This window comes from Megalobrama amblycephala, linkage group LG22 (genome assembly GCF_018812025.1).
Source record: "Megalobrama amblycephala isolate DHTTF-2021 linkage group LG22, ASM1881202v1, whole genome shotgun sequence".
NCBI classification, from domain to species: Eukaryota; Metazoa; Chordata; class Actinopteri; order Cypriniformes; family Xenocyprididae; genus Megalobrama; species Megalobrama amblycephala.
The window spans coordinates 24218283-24243158 of record NC_063065.1 but is presented as its reverse complement, the minus strand read 5'-3'; the positions used below and the strand labels follow the sequence as shown (position 1 = coordinate 24243158).

The 24876-nt window shown below is 35.9% G+C and overlaps 2 protein-coding genes across 2 annotated transcripts; both read right to left on the bottom strand.

Annotated features, from left to right (window-relative positions):
• Positions 1-3169: 3169 nt before the first annotated feature.
• On the bottom strand, positions 3170-19383 carry prtfdc1a (phosphoribosyl transferase domain containing 1a). Its single transcript, XM_048175382.1, has 9 exons — positions 19090-19383; positions 18822-18928; positions 17611-17794; positions 12041-12106; positions 10166-10183; positions 7355-7437; positions 6737-6783; positions 6517-6593; positions 3170-4542 (listed from the first exon to the last, which is right to left on the bottom strand). The coding sequence occupies exons 1-9, from the start codon at positions 19135-19137 to the stop codon at positions 4495-4497; spliced, it is 678 nt and encodes a 225-aa protein (XP_048031339.1). The 5' UTR covers positions 19138-19383; the 3' UTR covers positions 3170-4494.
• A 1339-nt stretch (positions 19384-20722) lies between these two features.
• Positions 20723-23660, bottom strand: enkur (enkurin, TRPC channel interacting protein). Its single transcript, XM_048175081.1, has 5 exons — positions 23274-23660; positions 22178-22323; positions 21778-22010; positions 21515-21661; positions 20723-21082 (listed from the first exon to the last, which is right to left on the bottom strand). Exons 1-5 carry the CDS (start codon positions 23351-23353, stop codon positions 20909-20911), a joined length of 780 nt encoding a protein of 259 aa, XP_048031038.1. The 5' UTR covers positions 23354-23660; the 3' UTR covers positions 20723-20908.
• Positions 23661-24876: the final 1216 nt, after the last annotated feature.

Genomic DNA, 24876 nt, shown 5'->3' with positions numbered 1-24876 from the left:
AAAACTCATAAAACGTTTTCCATTTTTAGTTGAAAACGTTGTCGTGTAAATGCACCCTTAATAGTGAAATACAATTTAAAAATGTCTTTCAAATGAGAGGATGAAGAAAAAACCACTAAATATATTCAAAGTCATTTGGGTCAATGACAAATCCAAACCAGCCACTGAGAAATGAAACCGTATCCTCTGTCCCATGGCATACATGTCAAGGTGCAGTGTTTCATTATTGTGTCTTTTTTTTTCTTCTTCTTTTTTTTTTTTTACCATGCTCCTCTGGTGATGTTGTACCCAGCATGAGAAACTCACCCATCTCTTTGTCCGTCATTCAGCGGATCTTGTTTTAGGCTGTCGGGAGAGTGGCTGCCAGGTTCCCACAGAGGTGTGGAGCATTTATCGTCTAGGTAAGTTAACCGTTCCTAAATGCTGATGTTTGATAAGAGCGAGCGAGTCACGGCCAAGCCAACAAAGAGTGACTTTGTCAATTCTGTCACATAGACCCAAAATGCCTCTTTATTCAGGGAGACAAGAGGTGGTTTTTCCTCCTCTGTAATCTGTAGCTATACATCGGATACTCTATCTATAACTAAGAGAGCTCTGTTAGTCCTCTTACATGAGAGGCATTTAGCCCATAACACCTATACTGAGGTCTGTAAGGTTGTATTGTATAGAACAGCAACATGATACATTGTGCATTGTGTGTTTGAGATTTTTTTTTTTTGAACTAAGCTGCATGTTAAATCCTTTTTAGAAAACTACAATCCAATCCCAGTGTACTGTTTCTATGTGTGTACCCATACAGCACTTTTCTCTGCCCTGCACTTCCATGATCTCCTATTGACTTGAGCTTTTAGATGTCATTAGGAATCACATTTAATCCCACACCAAGCATGACTAAGTCTCAGAAATGTAAATTGATACTGTTTCAGAAAAAATGAAAGAAGAATATGGTCTGCACAGGTCTGCAAATTCACAAGGCTTGTGGCTTTACATAAGCTATTACTTATATACAGTAAGTGATCAGACTTTTACAATTTGACAATTCTCACCTGGAAGACAATAAATAAATAAATAAATAAAATAAAAAAGGATGAAAACTCTGTATCTATCATCTATCTATCTATCTATCTACAACATGTTACATCATGTTAGAAATATGTTAGCAACATGCTAGCAATGTCTAAAACATGTTTGAAACGTGTTAGCAACATGATAGAACATGCATGTTAAAACATGCTATCAACATGCTAAAACATAAACCATGTTAGAATCTATCTATCTATCTATAAGCAACATGGTAAAACATTTAGCAAAGTGTTACATCATGTTATAAACATGCTAGCAAAATGCCAAACATGCTAGCAATGTGCTAAAACATGTTAGAAATATGCTAGAACATGTTAAACATGTTAGCAAAATGTTAAATCATGATAGAAAAATGCTATCAACATGTTAAAACAAAACATGTTAGAATCTATCTATCTATCTATCAGCAACATGCTAAAACATGTTAGCAAAGTGTTAAATCATGTTAGAAACATGCTATCAATGTGCTAAACATGCTATCAATGTGCTAAAACATGTTAGAAACGTTATCAACGTGCTAATACATGTTAGCAAAGTGTTAAATCATGACAGAAACTTGCTAGCAAACATTATAAACATGCTAGCAATGTGCTAAAACATGTTAGAAACATGCTAGAACATGCTAAACATGTTAGCAAGGTGTTACATCATGATAGAAACATGCTATCAACATGTTAAAACAAAACATGTTTGAATCTATCTACCTATCAGCAACATGCTATAACATGTTAACAACGTGTTAAATCATGTTAGAAACATGCTAAAACATGTTATCAATGTGCTAAACATGTTAGAAATGTTATCAACATGTTAGAAACATGTTAGCAAAATGTGTTAAAACATGTTAGAAACGTTATCAACATGCTAAAGCAAAACATGTTAGAATATATCTATCTATCTATCTATCAGCAAAATGCTAAAATATGTTAGCAAAGTGTTAAATCACGTTAGAAACATGCTTAGCATTAGCAACATACTAAACATGCTAGCAATGTGGTAAAACATGCTAGCAAAGTGTTAAATCATGTTAGAAACATGCTAGCAACATGTTAAACATGCTAGCAATGTGCTAAAACATGTTAGATACATGTTAGCAAAATGCTAGAACATGCTAGCAAAGTGTTAAATCATGATAGAAACATGCTATCAACATGCTAAAACAAACATATTAGAATCTATCTATCTATCTATCTATCTATCTATCTATCTATCTATCTATCTATCTATCTATCTATCTATCTATCTATCTATCTATCTATCTATCTATCTCTGTCTGTCCTTTTTCCCTTTAGCCATTATTGTATACTCTCTGTTTTAAGTTGCTTTTTGTTAGTCTGCTAACTACCTAATCTAGTTTTATTAGTTGTGTCCTTCATTGATGTGAACTTACCATTTGGAAATACACAACAGAAAATTGCTTTCGTCAGACCATTTTTCAAACACAAATAAGCCTCACAATCTTTTGATAGAGAAATAATGCACTATCTTCATGCATTGAACATGTTATGACCCACTGACTGATTTAATGAAATAAAGTGTTTTGTGTCTCCAGTGCAGCGCTGCATTCTCCAGTCATGAGGTGCAGTAACCGATGGCAGATGGCGGCAGTTGGCATTTGTATCCGGCTGGCGCCCAGACTGAGTCATGGAAAGCACGGTGTGAGGCACAAACAGCTCTCACTCAACACTTTAAACCAACCATGTAGGACAATATCATAACCATACTCAGAAAGACAAAAGGTCAATTTTTGATATAGTGGATAGTGCAAATAGTTTCACATTTAGTGTAATGTGTAAGAAGAATCATTGTAATGCTGCTTTGGGTTGAATTATATAACACCCTTGGAGGTGTTAGCAGCCTTTTTTACTACTTATTACTTGAATTAAAGAGCAAGACATTTTTAAGCAGATTGCCTGTAAGACAGCAGATCCAAAACAGATGAGCAATGAGTTTTTTTCTGGATTCTCAGGGAACATCAGCTTTGAGTTCTGTATTAGCAGTAAATTTCCAGTGCATTCATTGCTTGTCTGAGATGTGAGATAACCACAGCAGGTTGTAAAGTAAATCAAACCCTCATGTCGGTTTTGTCTGGCTGTATGCTGACAAAGAGGTCAAACCCCAGGCCAGACACTGGGAAAATTACACCATCCAAAGTTTCAATAGAAATTTTTAATAAATCATCTTGATTCAGGGCTGTTCAGATGTTCTTTATTTAGCGCAAATACATTTTTTCCCCCTTCTGGAACCCAACAGTATGTATGTATGTATGTATGTATCTATCTATCTATCTATCTATCACAGTTTGGGTGTATTGGACAGCATGATTTTGGGGGATTGTGACAGTGCTTAAAGGCTTAGCTAATAAAGAAAATGATTAACCTTGCAATAGAGCCAAATACATTGCATATATCTGTATGCTTTAAATTGGTGTTATCCAACCTTTTCATTTGTGTAACTGCTAAACAACCACAAAAAAAAAAAGAAAAAAAAAAAAAAAAAAAGGGTTGGGGTCAGTTTACATAATGTGTTTAATTCATTTTAATCCTTGAACCATTTTTCCCCCTTGTTTACACTTTTCACTTACTTTTGGACTTCAAGCCTTCTTTTACCTCAATTACATGTGTTGTACTGTCTGAAATTAATAAAAAATGCAACATGCTAAAACATGTTAGAAACATGTTAATATGTAAGCACCATGTTAGCAAAGTGTTAAATCATGTTAGAAAAATGCTAAACATGCTAGCAATGTGCTAAAACATGTTAGAAACATGTTAACATGTTAGCAAAGTGTTAAATCATGTTAAAAACATGCTAGAAAAATGCTAAAACATAAACATGTTAGAAACTATCTATCTATCTATCTATCTATCTATCTGTCAGCAACATGCTAAAACATGTTAGCAAAGTATTAAATCATGTTCGAAACATGCCAGCAAAATTGATTTTTTTATATCACCTGTAACATTTTTGCATTTTTGCAAAGGTGCAGAAATAAAATTGTTTTATCAATTTTATATTGCTATACTGTCCGATTTGTTTTATATATATTAACATATTTTTGATGTCGGGAGGCTGGGATAAGCTCCTGCATCCCTACAACCCTGCATAGGAAAAGCATAGGATGTCCTCATTGGCATGGATGGTCACAAACAAATGTCTTCTAAAGAGGACAAAATGAACAGCTGGGCTCTTAAACTGATACAGTCTGTTTTCCACATCATATCCCATTAGTATTGCGACGTGACTTTACTCAATACATGCAAAACACATTATATAATATTTCAAACATAATTCAGCATATCAGTTACAGATATCAAATCTCTTATTTGAGAACACAGTAATCTTGTGTCAGAATGAGTTTTTCATCCGTTACGGTAATATAAATGTCCATTCCTCTTGAAAGCAGTTTTGTCACACTTTATATTTCTGTTTCCCCGTCTCACTGATGACGCAGATGTGCTGTGAAGGGGAAGACATCGCTTACGTGAGTCAAGTGATAAATAAAGCAGAAAACAGAGCTGTAAAAGTAACACAGCAAAATGTTTGCTTCTGCTTGTCTGCAGTGTGACAGATAGATGTTTTCCATCACATTTACAGCTTCAGGAGGGGCTTGGACACATGATGTGTGAGGCTGATTAGAGTTTTCTAGGAAAGATGAATGCTGTGCTGCATGCCAGATTTCATTTGGATGTTCACCAAGTCCTGCTCACTCAGTGATGACATTCATGCTGTAAGTTCAGATGACGGTGAGATTCATCTCTTATATAATACTGTATGATGAGCTTTGAGGTGGGGAGGCCTTTTTATGCAGCTTTAAACCTTTTCCAGTTCTTTTTTTTTTTTTTTACTGGCTATAATTTCAGGTTATTAGTTGTGCTATATTTTATTTAATGTATTTGAATTTAGCCCTGGTTACTCCAAGGGGTAAACGTTTGTTGGTAAAGGCCATAACTACACTATCTGAAATAATATAGAAAAAAACATCTATAGTAGATGTTTTGCCATTGACAATTTTGGTAACACTTTACAATAAGGTCTCTTTTGTTAATATTAGCCTAAATTAAATCTGTTCATCATATAAGGCGATTGAGTCTCTTCAGAAAATTTGGACTAAACCATTCAATTCATATGGATTATTTTTACGATCTCTTTATGAACGTTTTGAAGCGTCAAAGTGAGTAGCTGTCTATAGAGGGACAGAAAGCTCTCAGATTTCATCAAAAAGATCTTCATTTGTGTTCTGAAGATGAACCTCTTGAAGTCTTACGGGTTTGGAACGACATAATTAATGACAGAATTTGTATTTCTTGGTGAACTAACTCTTTAACCATGATAACAAATTAAATATTATTTGTAAAGTTTGCCATAATTATTTTTCTGTCTTGATAAAGTGTCATTTTTTTTTCTTTCTGCTTTTTAACAAATCAGCATAGTCACTAATGAAGGGATTGGGACGTTGTTCATTCTTGTTGTGCCACCAGCCAATGTTTGTTGTCAATGTAATTTTCCAACCCGTTTTTATGAGAAAATGCAATTTCACGTGAATTTGTACGATGTACTTAAACATACAATTTCTTGAAACTAAATATGAAGTTCTAACCCTAAACCTAAGGGCGTAAACAGATTGTACAAAAAACGAATGAGATTGTACAAATTCATATGAACTAACCACCAATTCACCAACATGTAAAATTGTTATGAATTGCCATGAGATTGTTGCATTTTCCTGTTGCTATAAGTCACATGACAATCACAGCTGAGTTAACTGGATCAAAAATTGTGTACTACCATGATACCATGCCTAGCGATTGTGCATTTTTTGTACTTTTTGTTAGGTTTCAAAGTCAAGGGGCCCTATTTTAATGATCTAAGTGCATGGTCTGAAGGTTCCAAAAGGGTTGTACCTAGTCTCTTAATGAGTCATGGGTGTGTTTTGGGCATAACGCGCAATTCCCTTCCCTTCTCATTCCCTTTAAAAGCCAGGTGCACTTGCACCATGACAGATTGCTATTTACATGGTGGAATATAGACACCCTCAACCTGACGAGTCAGTTTAAATATATTTTTAAATATTTTTTATGTTTGTGTGCTGATGCGCATCCCTGTGTGTGTAACAAGCAGAGTGTACGCGCGTTGTGCACCCCCCTATAGGCACATAATACTAACGCGCTATAAAAAATACTGCGCCATTGACTTTAGACCAGGTTTTTGTTGGTCAATGGCGCAGTTGTTTTAAGTTGCCTCAAAATAGCAACACGCCAACAATGCACCTGAACACACTTTGTTTTCAGACCAGCATGCCCATGGGAGAACAGATGGGCTGAAACCATTAAAAAACACTTGCGTCACACCTGGCATTTGATAGCGCCCAAAATCTCTCATCGTTTCATCTCCAAAGGGTCATGGAATTTAAAATTATTGACATGATCTTACATTGAGGTCCCTGAAGTACTCATTGTAGTCCAGAGCGTAACCCACCACAAAACGATTGGGAATGACAAACCCAACATCTGCAGACAACAAACACAAATAATCAGATAACACAAATCACAGCCATGTTCAGGTAATCACTCCATCCCCTGTATGATATTGTGATTCATTATGGCCCATTTCTGCAGGGCAGAAGTGTGATTGAGCACCCTTGAGCACTCACAGTCAGGGAGCTCTGCCGCCCCGTGAGGAACCCTCTTCACCAGCAGCCTGAGTGAAGAGACACAGGAACACATTAACATTGCTGACAAAACACCCTTAACCTCCATTAGATCAAAACTATGAAAATGCTGAGATCTGCCCCTCTTAGACAGCTTGATTTCATCTCAGGTCACACATCCTCTTACATTAGCCATGTTTCCATCCAACTATTTTTATGTGAATTTTGGGATATCTCCAGGGCTTGATATTAACACCCACCAAATCCGGGTGGAATACTGAATATTGCTGGTGTTGCAGGGCTTGAATTTGGCCGTGGGACACCCAAAGTGCGCACACATAAAGCTGCCTCTCAGTACTGAATTGTGTAATTTTTGCTTATTGTGCTTAAACAGTCAAATACACACAAAATAATATCAAAATGCCAGTCTCGGTGAGTATTCATGTAAACACAGTCAGTTATGTTTTAAGTGAATGTAAACAGGATCTGTGCATCAGGTCTTAAAGTGACAGCAGCCTAATATACCCACTGCCAAATTATGAGATAATATAAATCTTATCCATATCTTTCCAACTCTGGATGGAAACATAGCTATTGCCTTAATGTGCTTCCCCTTCTTACCCTGCAACTTTAACCATTTTGGGCTGGAAAGTCTCCACGTGCTGTAGAAGGGCTCTCATTGTCTTTCCTGTGTCCACTATTGCCTGTGAGGAAATGAATATGTATAAGATTTCACTGTAATGGAGATATAGTGCTACATGCCTTGCTGTCTACAGTCATTCAAATTTTTCTTCCTGTAGAGTTTCGCAGGTGCAGATTCCGTGTGGATTTGTTTGGTTCGAAATATTCTACATATGGAGCAATTTTGCGAGGCATAAAAATATAATTCTTCATATCAAGAACACAAGAAAAACACACAACTGATTTCTGATTTTAATATGTTACTAAGCTAACAATGTATACCCAAATTGTTTAAAAAATCTGAGATTTTTTTAATGTTTTTGAAAGAAGTCTCTTATGCTCACCAAGGCTGCATTAACTAGATGATACATACAGGTTCAGGCTGAATAACTAATTTGCAGCATCATTATTTCAGTCTTCAGTGTCACATGATCCTTCAGAAATCATTCTAATATTCGGATTTGCTGCTCAAACATTTCTTATTATTATCAATGTTGAAAACAATTAACATCTGGATTTTTTTTTTCTTTCTGGAAACAGATACTTTTTTCAGGATTTATTTCAAATAGAAAACTTTTGTAACATTATAAATATCTTCACTGTCACTTTTGTTCAATTTAATGGATCCTTGCTAGAATAAACGTATAATTTCTTTTAATAAAGCGTACACTTTTGAAGTGTAGTGTACGTAGCACATATACAGTGCTCAGCGTAAATGAGTACAGCCCCTTTGAAAAGTAACATTTTAAACAGTATCTCAATGAACACAAAAACAATTTCCAAAATGTTGACAAGACTAAGTTTAATATAATATCTGTTTAACTTATAACATGAAAGTAAGGTTAATAATATAACTTAGATTACACATTTTTCATTTTTAAGCAAAAATGAGTACACCCCACAACAAAAACTACTACATCTAGTAGTTTGTATGGCCTCCATGATTTTTAATGACAGCACCAAGTCTTCTAGGCATGGAATGAACAAGTTGGCAACATTTTGCAACATCTATCTTTTTCCATTCTTCAAGAATGACCTCTTTTAGAGACTGGATGCTGGATGGAGAGTGATGCTCAACTTGTCTCTTCAGAATTCCCCATAGGTGTTCGATTGGGTTCAGATCAGGAGCCACTGAATCACTTCCACCCTGTTCTTCTTCAGAAATCCATTCCTCTGCAGTGTACGCCGTATTGTGTCACGGGAAATAGTCACCCCAGTTGGCTTTCTACTTATTTAGATAACTGCAGTGAACTTGCATACCGATTTTCTTCAACCCTTCTCATCAGAAGACGCTCCTGTCGAGGTGTTAACGTCCGTGGACCTGAACACGTCTGTGAGATGGTTGGTTCCAACTTTTTTACATTTTTGTACCACTTTTGCTATAGTATTCTGACTGATAAGTAAAGCTTTGCTGATCTTCTTGTAGCCTTCACCTTTCTGGTGTAATTATTTTCTTTGTGACATTTCTCTTCCATGTGGTGCCATTGCTGACAGCATGAAATGGGAAGGGGTTTTAACTCGCTTTTATAGTCAAATGTCTGCTGGACACCTGTGTAATGAATAATTAGACTCACCTGTGGTTGAATTCTTGTTAAATTAGACATTTGTAGTCTAAAATTTAGACTTTCAGTGGGGTGTACTCATTTTTGCATCACCCTAATTTGAGTAAAACTGAAAATTTTGTTCTCTAAGTTATATTATTAACCTTACTTTCATGTTATAAGTTAAACAGATGTTACATAAAACATTTTGGAAATTGTTTTTGTGTTCATTGAGATATTGTTTAAAATGTTACTTTTCAAACTCATTTACTCTCATGTACTCATTTACACTGAGCGCTGTATGATAAAAAAAAAATCTATTTTAAGGTTCAACTATGTTTAAATACTTTAATTTTCATTTACTTGTAAAATTTACCTTTACATTGTCTTCTATCTTTTACTGAGCTCATTGCAATGTATTATAGGATTGCCTCACAGGCTGCTACACTGCAAAAAATGCTGTTCTTACTTAGAATTTTTGTCTTGTTTCCAGTCCAAATATCTAAAAATTCTTAGATCAAGAAGCATTTTCTTGACAAGTAAAATTTATTTTCTTGTTTTTAGGGAAAATAAGTCAAAATTAAGTGAGTTTTTCCTGAAAACAAGAAAATAATTTTTACTTGTCAAGAAAATGCTTCTTGATTTAAGAATGTTAAGATATTTTGACTAGAAACAAGATAAAAACTCTAAGTAAGAACAGCATTTTTTGCAGTGTATAGAATTTGCTGCTTGCTGTTTAGCATAGCCTTGGAGTGCAGCTATGATGCCTAAAATTCTGTCTAGGTACAAGACTTTTATTGAGAGTTTAGTAACATTAAAAGAAAAAGAAAAAAACTTCCCTTCAAAGTTATGGAAATAATGATCAACAGCACTGTTATTCAATGCAGCAGCACATGGAGTGATCTACATGGGTGATTTCATTGGAAAATGTCTGATGTGAAATCTGATCTGAAAGGAAAATACCTTTCTACTCTATTGTTTTCCAGACAAATCCCAGACTACCATGTGCCATGGGAATTGTTCATAACAAACTTTGTTTGCTTCTTTCTTGCATTTCATTTCAGTTAGCTTATTGTGTGATTTTGTTTTTCATGATTGTTATTTTTTCTGTTCTTTTAAAAATATATTTGCAATTCTTCTGTTTTGTAATAACATAAAATGAATGTGTCTGCATACTTCGCTAAACCAACTATGAAAAATACAATCTTACCTCCACAATCAAGACATTCTGTGTGGCATGTGAGAGGAAAACAAAACAAAACAAACAAAAAAAAAAAAAAACAGAGAGAATGTCAGAATTTAGCAAATCCAAAAGATTTAAAACAACAGAACAGCAGAATCAACAAGATAATCTGCATGTTATCATCATAGAAAACACACTCTGTGACTGTTTTATGATATATTTGAAGTAGATCTGATCCTACGCAAGCAGAGCTACCTCATTATATGGCAAATACTTTTATTTAGGGAAGGTTTTGTGAAAGGTTACTCAAGATCATAGATTAGTCCAACCGCAGAATACCACGTTAACAGTTTAATTTAGTCCTATTTTGGGTAATTTATTCCTATTCTGAGTAATCTTTTTTCCTATCATAAGAACTTCATGGATCATTTAATTCCTTAGAACATACACAGTGTCTGCTATACACTACCATTCAAAAGTTTGGGGTTGGTAAGATTGTTTTTGAAAAAAGTCTCTTAATCTCAACAAGGCTGCCTTTATTTGAAGAAAAATACAGTAAAAACAGTAATATTGTGAAATATTAATCTAAAGTAAAATATCAGTTTTCTATTTGAATATATTTTTCAAAGTGTAATTTATTCTTGTGATGGCAAAACTGAATTTTCAGCATTATTACGGCAGTCTTCAGCATCACATGATCCTTCAGAAATAATTCTAATATGCTGATTTGCTACTCAAGAAGCATTTCTTATTATTGTCAATGCTGAAAACATTTGTGCTGCTTAATATTTTTTGTGTAAACCATAGTTATTTTTATTTATTTTTGCATGATTTTTTGATGAACAGAACATTCAAAAGAACAATATTTATTTGATATAGAAATCTTACTGACCCCAAACTTTTAATCGGTGGTGTAAATTAATTCTCGACAAGCTATAGAAATGACAGATTACTGGTAATGAATGTAATCAATAACATTCATTTGCTCACTATAGAGGTGCCTGATGGCTCTATATCGGACACACCTGTAATACAAACCTCATTTCCAGAAAAGTTGGGATGTTTTGTGAAATGCAATAAAATCAAGAATCTGTGATTTGTTAATTCTCTTTAACCTTTATTTAATTGACAACAGTACAAAGAAAAGATTTCCAATGTTTTCAATGGCCAAATTAATTGAATTTTGTAAATATAAACAAATTTTGATTTTGATGGTTGCAACACAATCCAAAAAAGTTGGGACAGAGGCACATTTACCACTGTATCACATCACCTTTCCTTTTAATTACACTTTTTAATCATTTGGGAATTGATGATTCTAATTGTTGAAGGTTTGCAAGCAAGATTTTTGCCCAATCTTGCTTGATACAAAACTTAACACTCTGTGGTCATCATTGTCTGATTCCCCTTTTCTTGATGGACCATACATTTTCAATAGGAGTCAAATCTAATGGCCAGTCTGTCACATCCACATGTGTCTATGAAAGGTCAGGTGTCACATATCAGATTCTCATCTCCATATCTTAACTCTAATTTTTTTTAGCAGCCATTACTCAAGTCTTCAGTGTCACATGATCCACCAGAAAACATAAAGAGAAAACTGCTTCATATTTTTGTGGAAACCATTACATTATTATTATTTTTTTCAACAAACAAGTCCTGGTAGTTCAGAAATGTCTCAGTCTTATAAGGTGTCAGAACTCTTGAATACAATGATGTGGTTTGTTGTTGAAAAACTCAGACATATGAACACTGCAGCTTTAGAAGCTGTATGTACTTTCTCATTAAACTCGCTAAGCCTAAATAGGCCTATTGTATGAGAAATAGTGTCTCAGTCACTAATAGGCTAATAAAGCCCATTTTCATGCATTCTTATGACTAATAAGAAAACAAGCGCAATACCTTTCCTTTCAGCATGGAGAGGTCATCTGGTCCAATAATGTGCAGATCTTCAGTGGACTGGTCATTCTGTAAAAGACAGAGTAGAAAACACACAGACAGACAGACGTTAAAAGCCCCCTGCTGTGGCCCTGCCAGCACATATGATCTTACAGTCTCTATAGACATGACAAAATATTGTACACCCGACAGAAGCTGCTTTTGTTTGCTGAGACAGTTGGGTTGTGTCCTCTTCTCAGGGTCAAGTTGAACTTTTGTCAAGGGGTGAAGTGGCTCTTCTGTGCTTGAGAAGAACGTTCTGGGTTGGTTGTGTTCAGACAGGAAGTGGGTGTACTGGCTGATGGACTGGAGGCTCCTTAGGGGCCCATGAGTTACAGCAAAACACAGCCTATGAAGACCCACCCAGCCATGACAGAACAACTTGACCTTTACTTTATCCTTAGAGTGGATTCTCTCTGTGTATTTCAATTACAGATAAATATATATTGTGATGAAAGGGGTTTTCACACTTGAAATAGTTAACCCTGGGTCATTCTAAACCTGGGTAAACGGAATCCTGGGTTATCTTCCTTCACGTTTCAAACTGCTCATAATTTGCAAGGGGTTAACAATTAATCCTGGGCATTAATAAACTAACATTTCACATCGTAGCTACATTCCTAAACCCTGGGTTAACGTTCTTATTTGTGGTGTCAGTGTCATTGATTGAATAAAGACAGCACGTGACCTGTTTACATAGCTCTAGCTTTGCGCATCCTCGTATTGCCGACTGTACTATCGAGTTTAAAATAAGAAAATAATCGACATTCATGACGTCAGAGTTACTTCATAAAGAAATTGTCAGCAAGGTCCCGAGACGCGTTTTTTTTTTTTTTTTTTAAAAGTTGCACTGAACTTGAGCGCCGCGTTTTTAGAACGACATGCGCGAGATTTTGCACGTCTGTCTAGCCCGTGCAAAATCAAAATGGAAAACAATGGAAAAGTAGCGCATTGGAATGAAAAAACGCGTTCTGTGTGTGAACGGCCCCTTAGGAAAGTACGCTGACAAGACGCGGAGGTTACTAGCGTCGAAGACGGCAGTCCACTGGTGACTGGCTCAAATCGCCATCTGGTGTTTAGTAAAAAATAAAACAGCTAAAACCCTGTGAAAGAAGCTTCGTCGGACAAAGCGAGACAGCCGCCACCACACATTTCATAAATAGTTTCATGTTAAACAGGGGCTATTCAAATTTCTGATGGGGCTATAGCCCCCCCAGCCCCTGTGACGGTGTAGCGCCATCACTGCGTCTAGCTGTAACATTCGAACCATAGACTGTAAAAAAATATGGACGTAGCGTCCGTGACGTCACCCATAGAGTTCTGAACAGCAGTTTTGAAGCGAAAATGAGGCCGCGGCCATCTTAGCTGCGCGTCACCGCACGTCACTCCCGGATAACTGAAAATGGACAAAGAGGCGGGACGTGGTTTGAGCTATTATGACTGGTTGATGAAACCACGCCCGCCTAGCTCGACGTGACCATGTTAGTAGCAAAGGAGCTATCTATCTTAGATACGATCTAAAATATTAATGAAGACAAGTTTTATCATCAGAACGTTCTAAAGGTTTACTGTCAATCTACGGTGTTTTTTAAGATATAGATGCTCCGACACCAGTAGTGTTGGGTGTGCAAATAACAACATGGAAAATCAAATGGGACTTCATATTTTATAATGACTATAATGACATACTTTATAATGAAATAGAGATCGCGAGATGAATCCAATATGTGGCACTTGGGTAACAAAACAAAAAAACATGTCACATTTCTTCTGAATGATCTGCTCTCTGTCATCGTTCTTCAAGAAAGGATGCAATCTGAGCAGCACTTATTTTGTAAAACTGTATACGATCGTATCTAACAAACAAATGAGCCTGTGTCCAAAGTATATTTTTTTCAAAATAGTGCAGCAGTTTTAGTTATAATATCCAAGCAGTGCTGTCGGATTTTGATATCCTCCTGCCATTGTCATTGTAGTAAATCTCACAACCAAAACTTTCAGCCAATGCCACGATCCAACAATGTGTGCTCTGTTTCTTCCCCATGCATGCACATCTACACAGACACACATCAGTCTCGAATATTATGCAGCAAGCCATATTTTATAATTGTATAAAATAATCGAGCACAAATACGGCTGAGATGCCAAATTCAGCGGCAGCTGAGGTAACATGACGGCTCACAGACAGCAGCGCAATCTACCTGTCACTCAAGTGACCACGCCCTTAATTATGCAGAACTTTAAGGCTTAATATAATTTAAACGGATAAGTTATAAAAAAATTCACCCCCCTCAGAGTTGTCATGAAGGGCAAAAATAGCAGTATAGACCAAAACCACAATTTGAACCAACTTGTAAACATGTTTTTTTCTGCTATAAACTTGGCCAATTTAACATGGGACTCTATGAGATTATGCTCTCTTTTGGAGACTGTCCCTAGCGGCCAGTCGATGAATCGCAGTTTAAGTTACTTCCGTATTGGCTTCACGAGAGAAAGGGGGAGGTTGCCGCTTGATTCGAACACTGCGTAGTTTCACACTGTACAAGTTTGGCACTGCAATGCGGGGTAACACCGCAAAAGTGGTTAACCCTGGGTAAAAAGCAGTGCTAACCCAGTTTCTAAAGTGTGAAACGTTCCTTTACCCTGGTTAGGTGTTTAGAATGACGATAACCTGGGGTTTAACCCTAATAGGGCTTTTCACACCTGAAATAGTTAACCCTGGGTCATTCTAATCTAAACCCCTGGTAAACGGAATCCTCCTGGGTTATCTTTATTCACGTTTCACACTGCTCATACTATACCAGGTTTGACAGTTAATCCTGGGTATTCATAAACTACCGTTTCACACTGCACATTTTCCTAAACCCCAGGTTAAAGTCCTTACCTGCATATTTGCGGAGTCAGTGTCACTGACTATACAAACGCAGCACGTGACCTGTTTAAGGCTCATTGTGTGTCCTCATATTATGCATTGCTGACTGTAATATAAAGTTTTTTCTGAATGAACTTTTCGAACTATAAAGGTAAGGTATAAAGGTTCTTCACTTCAATTGTCGCGTTTTCCATTGCCATTTGATATTTTCCTATCATACGCAGAAACGACTGTTTACATGTTTCCGTGACTGCCCAAAACGCGTGAATAAGGCACGCGATTGGTTGTCGGTTGCTAAGCATTGTAACATTCTAACACCGCATCGTTTCACACTGTACAAGTTTGGCACCGCAATGCGGAGTTAAAGATGCAGTATGTAATAATTTTGTCCGCTAGAGGTCGCTAGAGGCCTATTCAAAACAAAGGCCTACCTTGATGACGGCAAGTTTGAGTGCGGAATCTTGGGACATGTGGTCTCCACCTCAGTGGACAGTGCAATAGGACTTGGGAAGAAAACATGTTCACGGATGTGATTATTAACGTTACTGAAGTATGAAGCAGAGCAGGACCGAGTGTTGTGGGAGCTGAAAGAGGAGCTGGAGCGATTGCGCAACACACGCCTCACGAGCAGCGGAACTTTTATTATGCCACAATCGCCGGCGCTGCTTCCGCTTTTCCGTCATGAGTATGAGGTAACACAGCTCTGTTTATCATATTAGATACATTTGAGAGTGTTGAAAATGATGTTATAACGTTACTCTGTGCGTTTGCTCAGTGGCTGCTGCGAGACACTTGTTTGAGTCACACTGCAGTAAGCTAGATCGATTTTAGAATATCATATTAAATGCTGGATGACTTCTGCTGATAAATGGCATGCAATTAATTTTAAAACATATTGTATGATGGAGAAAATGCTGTATTACTGTTACTATGACTCCTCACATGTCCCGGGTTAAAATCGCCTTGGTTAAAATTGCAATTTTCTCACTATTTACAAATAGTTGGAAACATTTGGGATATTGTAAGTACTCAAGTGAACAAAATATATAACACTGGCCTAGTGGTTTTTGGATATTTTACTGCAAAAATATTTTCACCGCAAAATATTTCATAACCCTGGGTAAAAAGCGGTGCTAACCCCGCATCTAAATTACAAGTGTGAAACGCTCCTTTACATGGGGTTAAAAGCGGTGTTTAGAACGACGATAAGCCCTAAGATGTAATAAAATACATATTTCATTACTGTAGCAGTACATTTGGATTTCTCTATCGTGGTGGAAAAAATGTCATTGTGTGGACATTTTTGTCAGTTTGATCAAATAATCAAGAAGGTGACGTTAAAATCTCTGATATTGTGCCTGACATTACTTAATAATACAGATTTTTACACACACACACACACACACACACACACACACACACACACACACACAGAGAGAGAGAAATTAATAATGAAGAATTTGTCTTATCTCTGTCTACTGTACAGTTTGGCAATTGTAGATACAATGTACAATGTTGTTCATCATCCATGTATTCAGGCAATTGCATTATATTGTGCATACTGTGCACAATATACATACAGTGAGTATTGCATACAGCAGAAATAGTTAGAGTATCATGGAAAGATGCTATTCTGAGAACATGCTTTCTGAATGACATGTACACGGTATTAGAGCGCCCTCTGCTGATAACAGCTGATGACTGCCACTTGAACTCATTTACAAAGCATTTACAAAAGATAATGGCAGAAGCTATTTGAACCAGATGCCATTTAGTCTACACTACGTGCAAATAGCAATATTTTGTTTGCACTAAGTGTATAATAGTGTATGAAAGCGTAATTAGTGTTAGATGCTCTTTATACTCTACTCAAATAGCCTACTCTTTGCACCTCAGTGTATTGTAGTACATTGTAAAACAGTATGCAATCACATATTCAGTTTATATGTTTATATTTGTTAAAATCATGAATAAACGTTGCCTTATTAGGACCTTACTTGTCTTTGTCCCTACAAAGCCCTCTCCTACACCTACTCCTACCCATAACCTCATTGAACCTGCTGATCAGTAAAGGTGTGCTTTAAGGTCCAGGAAGGGACAGTTATATATGGTTATATATGGATAATACATTGAAAGCCTATATGTTCGGCTGTATGCATACACTAGGATTCATGTATTATTCAGGCATGAAAGGTTAGTTCACCCAAAAATGAAAATTCTGTCATCATTTACTCACCCTCATGCCAAATCCATAAGACTTTATTCACTTATATGTGAATAAAAGCCTAAATGAAATCTGTTCATCATATAAAGCGATTGAGTCTTTTCAGAAAATGTGGACTTAACTGCTCAATTCATGTGAATTAGTTTTATGATCTCTTTATGAACTTTATGAAAAGTGGCATTTGCGTAGCTGTCAATGGAGGGACAAAAATTGCTCAGATTTTATTAAAAATATCTTCATTTGTGTTCAGAAGATGAGGGTGAGTAATTAATGACAATTTTCATTTTTGGGGTCAGCTAACCCTTAATATGAGCTGCATGTGTCACGTCAAATCAACGCTAGAACACCACATCAAGTTTCACCGAGAAACATGATAGATCACTCTGCTATTAAACAGAAATAGTTAGTTGCTATTATGCATATGATTTTTCTCCTCACCAGATAGCTCTTGAAGCGGATGAACTCTACCCTGGTGGTCAGTCTTCTGTTGGCGCTGCGACTCTGAGCTTTGATCGACTCCACCAGGTCAGAACAGAACTTGTATCCTCCCTTCAGAACACACAGAACCATCAAGTCATGATGTCCGATGTCTTCAAGGATGTCTCTGGCCAGACACTCAATCCTACAAATCACATTAGATCACAATGTCAGGAACTGTGTGTGTGAGGAGGTCATGTGATTCCATAAATTAGATTTAAGGGTCACATGAAGTTAATGTGCAAAGTTGTAGATCAACCCAGATTTCTTTGGAATGTGATTTGGAGCTCAGAAAGCACACTATATATGTTTTTACATATATTCATATTCATTCACTCCAATCCAAATATAACTGGGTTTAACTCCAATAGAGTTAAACCCAGATATGTAACAGCATTTAGCAACATTATTTATGGTTTTTATTGCAAAATGACAGACATATTTAAGTAAAAAAAAAAAAATTAGTAATTAGAAGTAGTTTAAAATTACAATGAGATCTTATTAATTATTAATAGATTTTATCTCTTAAGAAAAAGATGCCAGTAATTTTAAAAATCTCTGTACTTTTTAAAAATTGTATAGCTCTGTACTCTTACTGTATGACAACTATTTGTTTCTGTTTTCTATTTTATGAGAAACACTGGTAACACTTTACAATAAGGTTTCATTTGTCACCATTAGTAACTACTGTATAGTTAACATGAACTAACCATGAACAATACTTCTACAGCATTTATTCATCTTAGTCAATTTACTAATACTTTTTTTAAAATCCAAAGTTGTTTGTTAACACTTGTTAATGCACTGTGAACTAACATGAACAAATTAGCAATTAGATTTTTACTAACGTTAACAATAAAAGATTAATGAACGCTTTAAAAATATATTGCTCATTGTTCCTTAATGTTAACAAATGAGACCTTATTGTAAAGTGTTAACGAAACATCTGAGACAAAAGTGATCCTAATAAAGCAACTGCAAATTCCATCAGGTTTCCTGAACAGTGTAAACAACCTGTGAGAAATGTAACAGTTTTTTAGGGAATAACTCTAAAACTATATATGTGTGAAATAAGAGACAAAGTAATAGAGCATGAGAGTGAATTAAATTTTACCCATTTTCATAATCCCTCCCATATAGTTTTTAATTTGTGTCCAGTAGAGTGTGTTTACCTGTTCATAATGACTCCATGAGGGATGTACACACACTCCAGATCACCCTGGTAATGCTCAGGATAATTAAACAGCTCCAAACTGTAACCTGACCAGCCATCTTTAATCTATATCAGCAATCAAAGAATAGAATATAAAACGGTTCATAGTAAGGTTTACTGTAAGTAGAAATGACACTTAAAACTTAAGAATGCAACATTATCAAGCTGTCTTGTCATTTCGATTGCAGTTGTAATGAATAAAATTGAATAAAATCAGGCATATTTACCACAACGCCTGGTTCTTTTCTCTGGTCAGCTGCCATGTCAGTGGTCATATGTGCGAGAGTGCATTAAACTGATGCTTCCTGAGAGAGGACGAGATGTTTGTGCACCCACCCACTTTACATGACTGAACACAGTGGGATGTGTTTTACATGTTTTCATTATCAAAAGATGGCAATTCCTTTTTGATAGACGTGGATATCGACATAGTTTTGTTAAAAATATTTCTAATTTATGAATGGTGTTTTGTTCTTTCACATGAGTCACATTAGATATTTAACTCAAGTCATGTTGCTCATAACTGGAGAACGGATACATTCAGGACAACAGAATCTCATTCACGATAGACTTATTGCTCCTCTGAATTTGGACGCACAGATAATCTTAACAAATAACTGTCAGCGAGTCTAAGTGTTATAATGTTTGTAGAATATAGAATAACACAAAACAACATCAATGACTATAGTTTCACAATGATTTTTCAATAATTACTGTATTCTACAAGAGAAAAATGTAGGTTCAAAAATGTTCAAGAGTTTTTTTTTTATTATTATTATTAATACTTTTATTCAGCAGATTCTGGTTCCATTAAATTCTGTTTATGTTTTATTTTCTTTTTTAAAAGTTGCTGCACTTAGATCCTGCTTCCCTGGATCCCCTTTTACAACTGATAATAATAAAAAATGTTTTTTGAGCACCAAATCAGCATATTAAAATGATTTCTAAGGATCATGTGACACTGAAGCCTTTAGAATTCAGCTTTGACATCAAATAAATTAAAATCTAAACTATATTAAATAGAAATCAGTTATTTTAAAGGGGACCTATTATGCAGAATTCACTTTTATAAGTTGTTTGAACACAGATGTGTGTCCAGTGTGTGTAAACAACCAGATGGTAAAAATCCACTCACTCCTTTTTTATAATCCCCATAAACATTCTCTCCAAACGCACAGTTCCAGATTTTCCCCAACTCTTACGTTAGACTAACTACATAAATTTATTCACTAACCATCCAGAAACATCCAGTTTCATTCTAAAAGTTGTAACTTCTTCTTGAATCTCTCCATCAGTGTCCGATTCTGGTTTGAACACTGTAAGGCTGAACACCGTTACTGACAATCCTCATTTTGGCTGCGTAAGATTCTCCAGCTTTGTTGTTGTTGAGCGACCGAAGCGTGAGCTGTTAAAGCTCCGCCCTCTTCTGGAAAGGGGGCCGGGAGCAGCAGCTCATTTGCATTTAAAGGGACACACACAAAAATTGTGTATTTTTGCTCACACCCAAACAGGGGCAAATTTAACAAGCTATAATAAATGATCTGTGGGGTATTTTGAGCTGAAACTTCACAGACACATTCTGGGGACATCAGAGACTTGTGAAAAGGGCCATAATAGGACAGCTTTAAATAATATAATAATCTTTCACAATATTTCTGTTTTTACTGTATTTTTGATAAAATGAATGCAGCCTTTGTGAGCATAGTTTTAATAAAATATTAAGATATTATTTTTTGGAATAATGCTCACTGATGAATCATGAACCAGGAACATGTACAGTATGTTAAGAAAGTAAAAAGTTACAATTATTTTTAATTCATGTTGACTTTAAAGGGATGAAATTGCTCAGAGACATTTCAGTTAATCTAAAATGATCTTTATTGCACTCAGATGTATTGCTGTAAAACTTTACTGAAGCCTTTCAAAATAACCTTGAAGTAGGCCTAGCATAGAAGAGGACGAGCAAAGACACTGTGGCAGTTTTGCCTGTTTCAAATGTTGTTCTTGGATATTTGCTGAACGTAAGGCCAGTAGCTAGCATCACGCTCAGTTATTAGCAATGTAGATGGTTTTGTGTCGCTCAATCAGGTCAATATCTCTCTCCAGCTGCTTCATTTCCTGCTCCAGACGCTCCTTCCTGTATTTTTTGGGAGCTGTGTCTGTGACAACAGAGAGGCCCTGGTACTGATGATGAAGGTCATCCCAGTTCTTCTTCAGAGCCTGTGAAAAATCATCGAGTCATCAGACATATCTTTTAATATAAAAAAAAAAAAAACATTGTATAATTAATTATCATACACTACCATTCTGGGATCAAGTTTTATTCAGCAAGGACACATTAAATTGGTGAAAAATGGTGAAAATCACAATTTTTAATCGTCAGACATTAAAATATATATATGCTTCTTTCCCTTATAAATTAATTTACATTTGTGCTTAAAATCTTAATGTATAAAAAAAGGCGTTTTTAATTTGTTTATATTTAGATTTTATCCAACACAGCTGAAAAACTGAGGAACAACTACAGTACAAACACAAGCAAGTTCAGCAGTGCAAAGCTCTCGATAAAGACATCGTATGCGCCTTCCATCATAACACAGGCTGTTAACAATTAGAGACTGTTTCCTTCAGAGTACATTTGTATTTGTTTACCTGTAGGATATTGCGTCGTTCTTCACCCGAGAGTTGTTTCATGGCTCCCTCTCTCATACGCTCCTTGACATAGTTGTCATATTCCTCTTGAGCTTTCTTGACTTCCTCTCTGCGCTGGAGCAGGTACTCTGGAGTTTGACCATAGTCCTGAGAACATGCATACAACACATGCCTGAGGCTTTTCTTACTATTTTTGCAGCAAGTATGCATGAAATACAAGAGCGACTGAAACATGAAACTCTACATCACATCACTCTTCTCACCTTCTTCTTTATGAATTTGGGGAAGAGACCAGAGTTCTCCAGCGGTTGTTTGTCCCCCTTCTTGGTATCAGCATACGCTGGCTGCACTTTCTTTGGGACCGCCATGATGTTCTCAACAGCGTTGGTCTTAATAAAGTTCTTGTTGGTGTGGAGACCCATGAGCGGCTTCTCTGTTCTTGCAGGTACTGGTGGTTTACTACGAAGCTCATCATCTTCATATTTAAATGGTTTCTCTGAAATGGTACAAATAAATGATCCAAGCAAAGCTTTAGTGGTCTGCACCTGAAATTGGCATATTATGATTGTAATGAAAATATATTTATCTGTATTTAAAAAGGTCAATATTATACTGTATATTGAATGCTCAAAATTTCTTAAACAGCAAATGCAGGACATGTACTCTCAGGGAGTTTCGGTTCCTTGGAGCGTTTCAGTAGATAGTTTGTTGGCAACGGTACGTCCACTTTTGCTGGTCCCAGAGTTTTATTGGGGGATTTGTTCACCACTTTCTCCAGCTTCACCTGCTCTCTGAACTTTGACATGTACCTGAAAATTAAGATATTAATGGATGAATCTCACAAAATATGTCTATGTCTTTCATCCAAAATCAATAGGATTTTTTTTTTTTTTTATTGTAAATACATGTTTAAAAATATTTCACATTTTGACATCAAGTTCAATTAAGTAGATGTCCTACTAATTCTTTCTCTATATACCGACAACAGTTTTTACATATAAGTTTGTTTAATGCATAATTCTCAATGAAGATTCACATTACATTCTCATTAAAAGTGAGTGAAAGCAAGTAGAACAAATTCTGGTACAAACACTTTACCATTTAAATATATTAGTTTTAATATATAACACATTATAGTTATGAAACCTGGTGGGTATCAATGAAAAATGTGTCATTACATGTTACACTGTAGATAGATACATAGATAGATAGATGATAGATAGATAGATAGATAGATAGATAGATAGATAGATAGATAGATAGACAGAGACAGACAGACAGACAGATAGATAGATAGATAGATAGATAGACAGATAGATAGATAGATAGATAGATAGATAGACAGACAGACAGATGATAGATAGATGATAGATAGACAGACAGACAGATAGATAGATAGATAGATAGATAGATAGATAGACAGATAGACAGACAGACAGACAGACAGATAGATAGATAGATAGAGATAGATAGACAGATAGATAGATAGATAGATAGATAGATAGATAGATAGATAGATAGATAGACAGACAGACAGATGATAGATAGACAGTCAGACAGACAGACAGACAGACAGGCAGGCAGGCAGGCAGGCAGGCAGGCAGACAGACAGACAGACAGACAGACAGACAGACAGACAGACAGACAGATAGATAGATAGATAGATAGATAGATAGATAGATAGATAGATAGATAGATAGAACACGCCATAATATCATCTTATTGCGGTATTTTATCTTAAAGCAGTCTGAAACTCTACCTGGGCGCTTTCTTGGCTTTTTCTTCCTCTCTGGGAATAAGGTTATAGATGCTCTCTGGAGGATAGATGGTGTCGCTCATGATGTCTGATGATAGAGACAAAAATGACTGGAAACAGAAAGAAAAACTCCCGCTGTTTGCAGATTGTTTTATAAGCGTAATGGCCGACAGAATCGGTGTTGTTTAACAAACGTCTCTATGACAACCACTGCCAAGCAACATTAAACCTTTCCCTTTGTTTTATTTTCTCTCGCATTAGTCACAAAAGATTCGTAGTTTCAGTTGCTTAAACGTATAACTTTAACAAACAAAACTTTATCACACATGCTAAAGATTTGGTTTTAGTATTATCATTTGAAAGTGACGGTACTAATGATGGCAGTATGATGAATTCTCAGAAAGTAAAACGGAAAATGTCCTTTTGCTGTTTCCGTACTGACGCGGTTTGTTTACATGGTGGTACACGCTATGTACGCACGTGAAAGTGAGATTATAGGCTAATAGTAAGATAAACGCTGTGCTTTAGGTAAACCTTACTTTTTATACTCAACATATTGTCATATATGTGTGTAAATCTATTATACGTAATCATGTACTCCGATCAGAAAACATTAACTTGCAAACTTAATGTTCTGCGGAGACAGATAGACAGTACAGTCTGTAGTTATTTTTCCTCTGCATTTTAAGGTAAATGTCATTTTTGAAAATATATTCCGGTTATATAATTGCCATACATGGTCTTCATTAAAATCCCATATTTACTTGAAATTGATGAAAACTAAATCGCTTTTTCATGTTTTCATGTTGCACTCGTTTTATGTTCGAGTCCAGTCAAATAATGATGAAGAAAGTGGCGTAGCGCTAACGTCATAAATCTTGCTGGGTGCGTAAAAAAAGTAGAAAAAAGATCCGCACCCGTGTATCCAAAATCATATGGCTCTGATGAAGAGTTGATCTCGAAAACATTTTGCACTGCACTTTATAGCACCTCTACTGAAGCATAACGAACTGGACAGCTAAATAATGAAAACATAAAAACATTATTAGCCTTTTTCTTTGATTGCTAAAATCTGTTATGTGAACTCATGACTAAATAGATTTAAATTGCTCACCACCTCAGTGCTTAAAGTCGGTAGGAAATGAAAGTCATCCTATTTTCTAAATTCATATTTCTTATTGTTCATTCATGCATATGTTAATTTTTTGTAATAAAAATATAATTTGATCTTGCAGTGAAACCTCAGACTCTCTGGCGATGTATGGCATGCCAGACTTCTCCAATCAAACATTTAGTCTGATTAAAGCCCCACTCCTGCAAGGCCCGCATTTCAAAATTCAATGAGTGGAACCAAGTCCCCTGCCCCACCTTGTTTTTCTTTCCCTCCCTTTCTGGGCTGGTTTCACAGACAGGGCCTTAGTTCAGTTAGGGCATTAAGTAGCTTTAATAAAGATGCCTTAGAAAAAAAAACAAACAAAAAAAAAAAACCAATATTGATGTGCATCCTGAGACAAAACGATGGCACTGACATATTTTAAGATATGTCTGTGAAAGTTGCTTTCAGCATTTTAGTCTGGACTAGCTTAAAGGGTTAGTTCACCCAAAA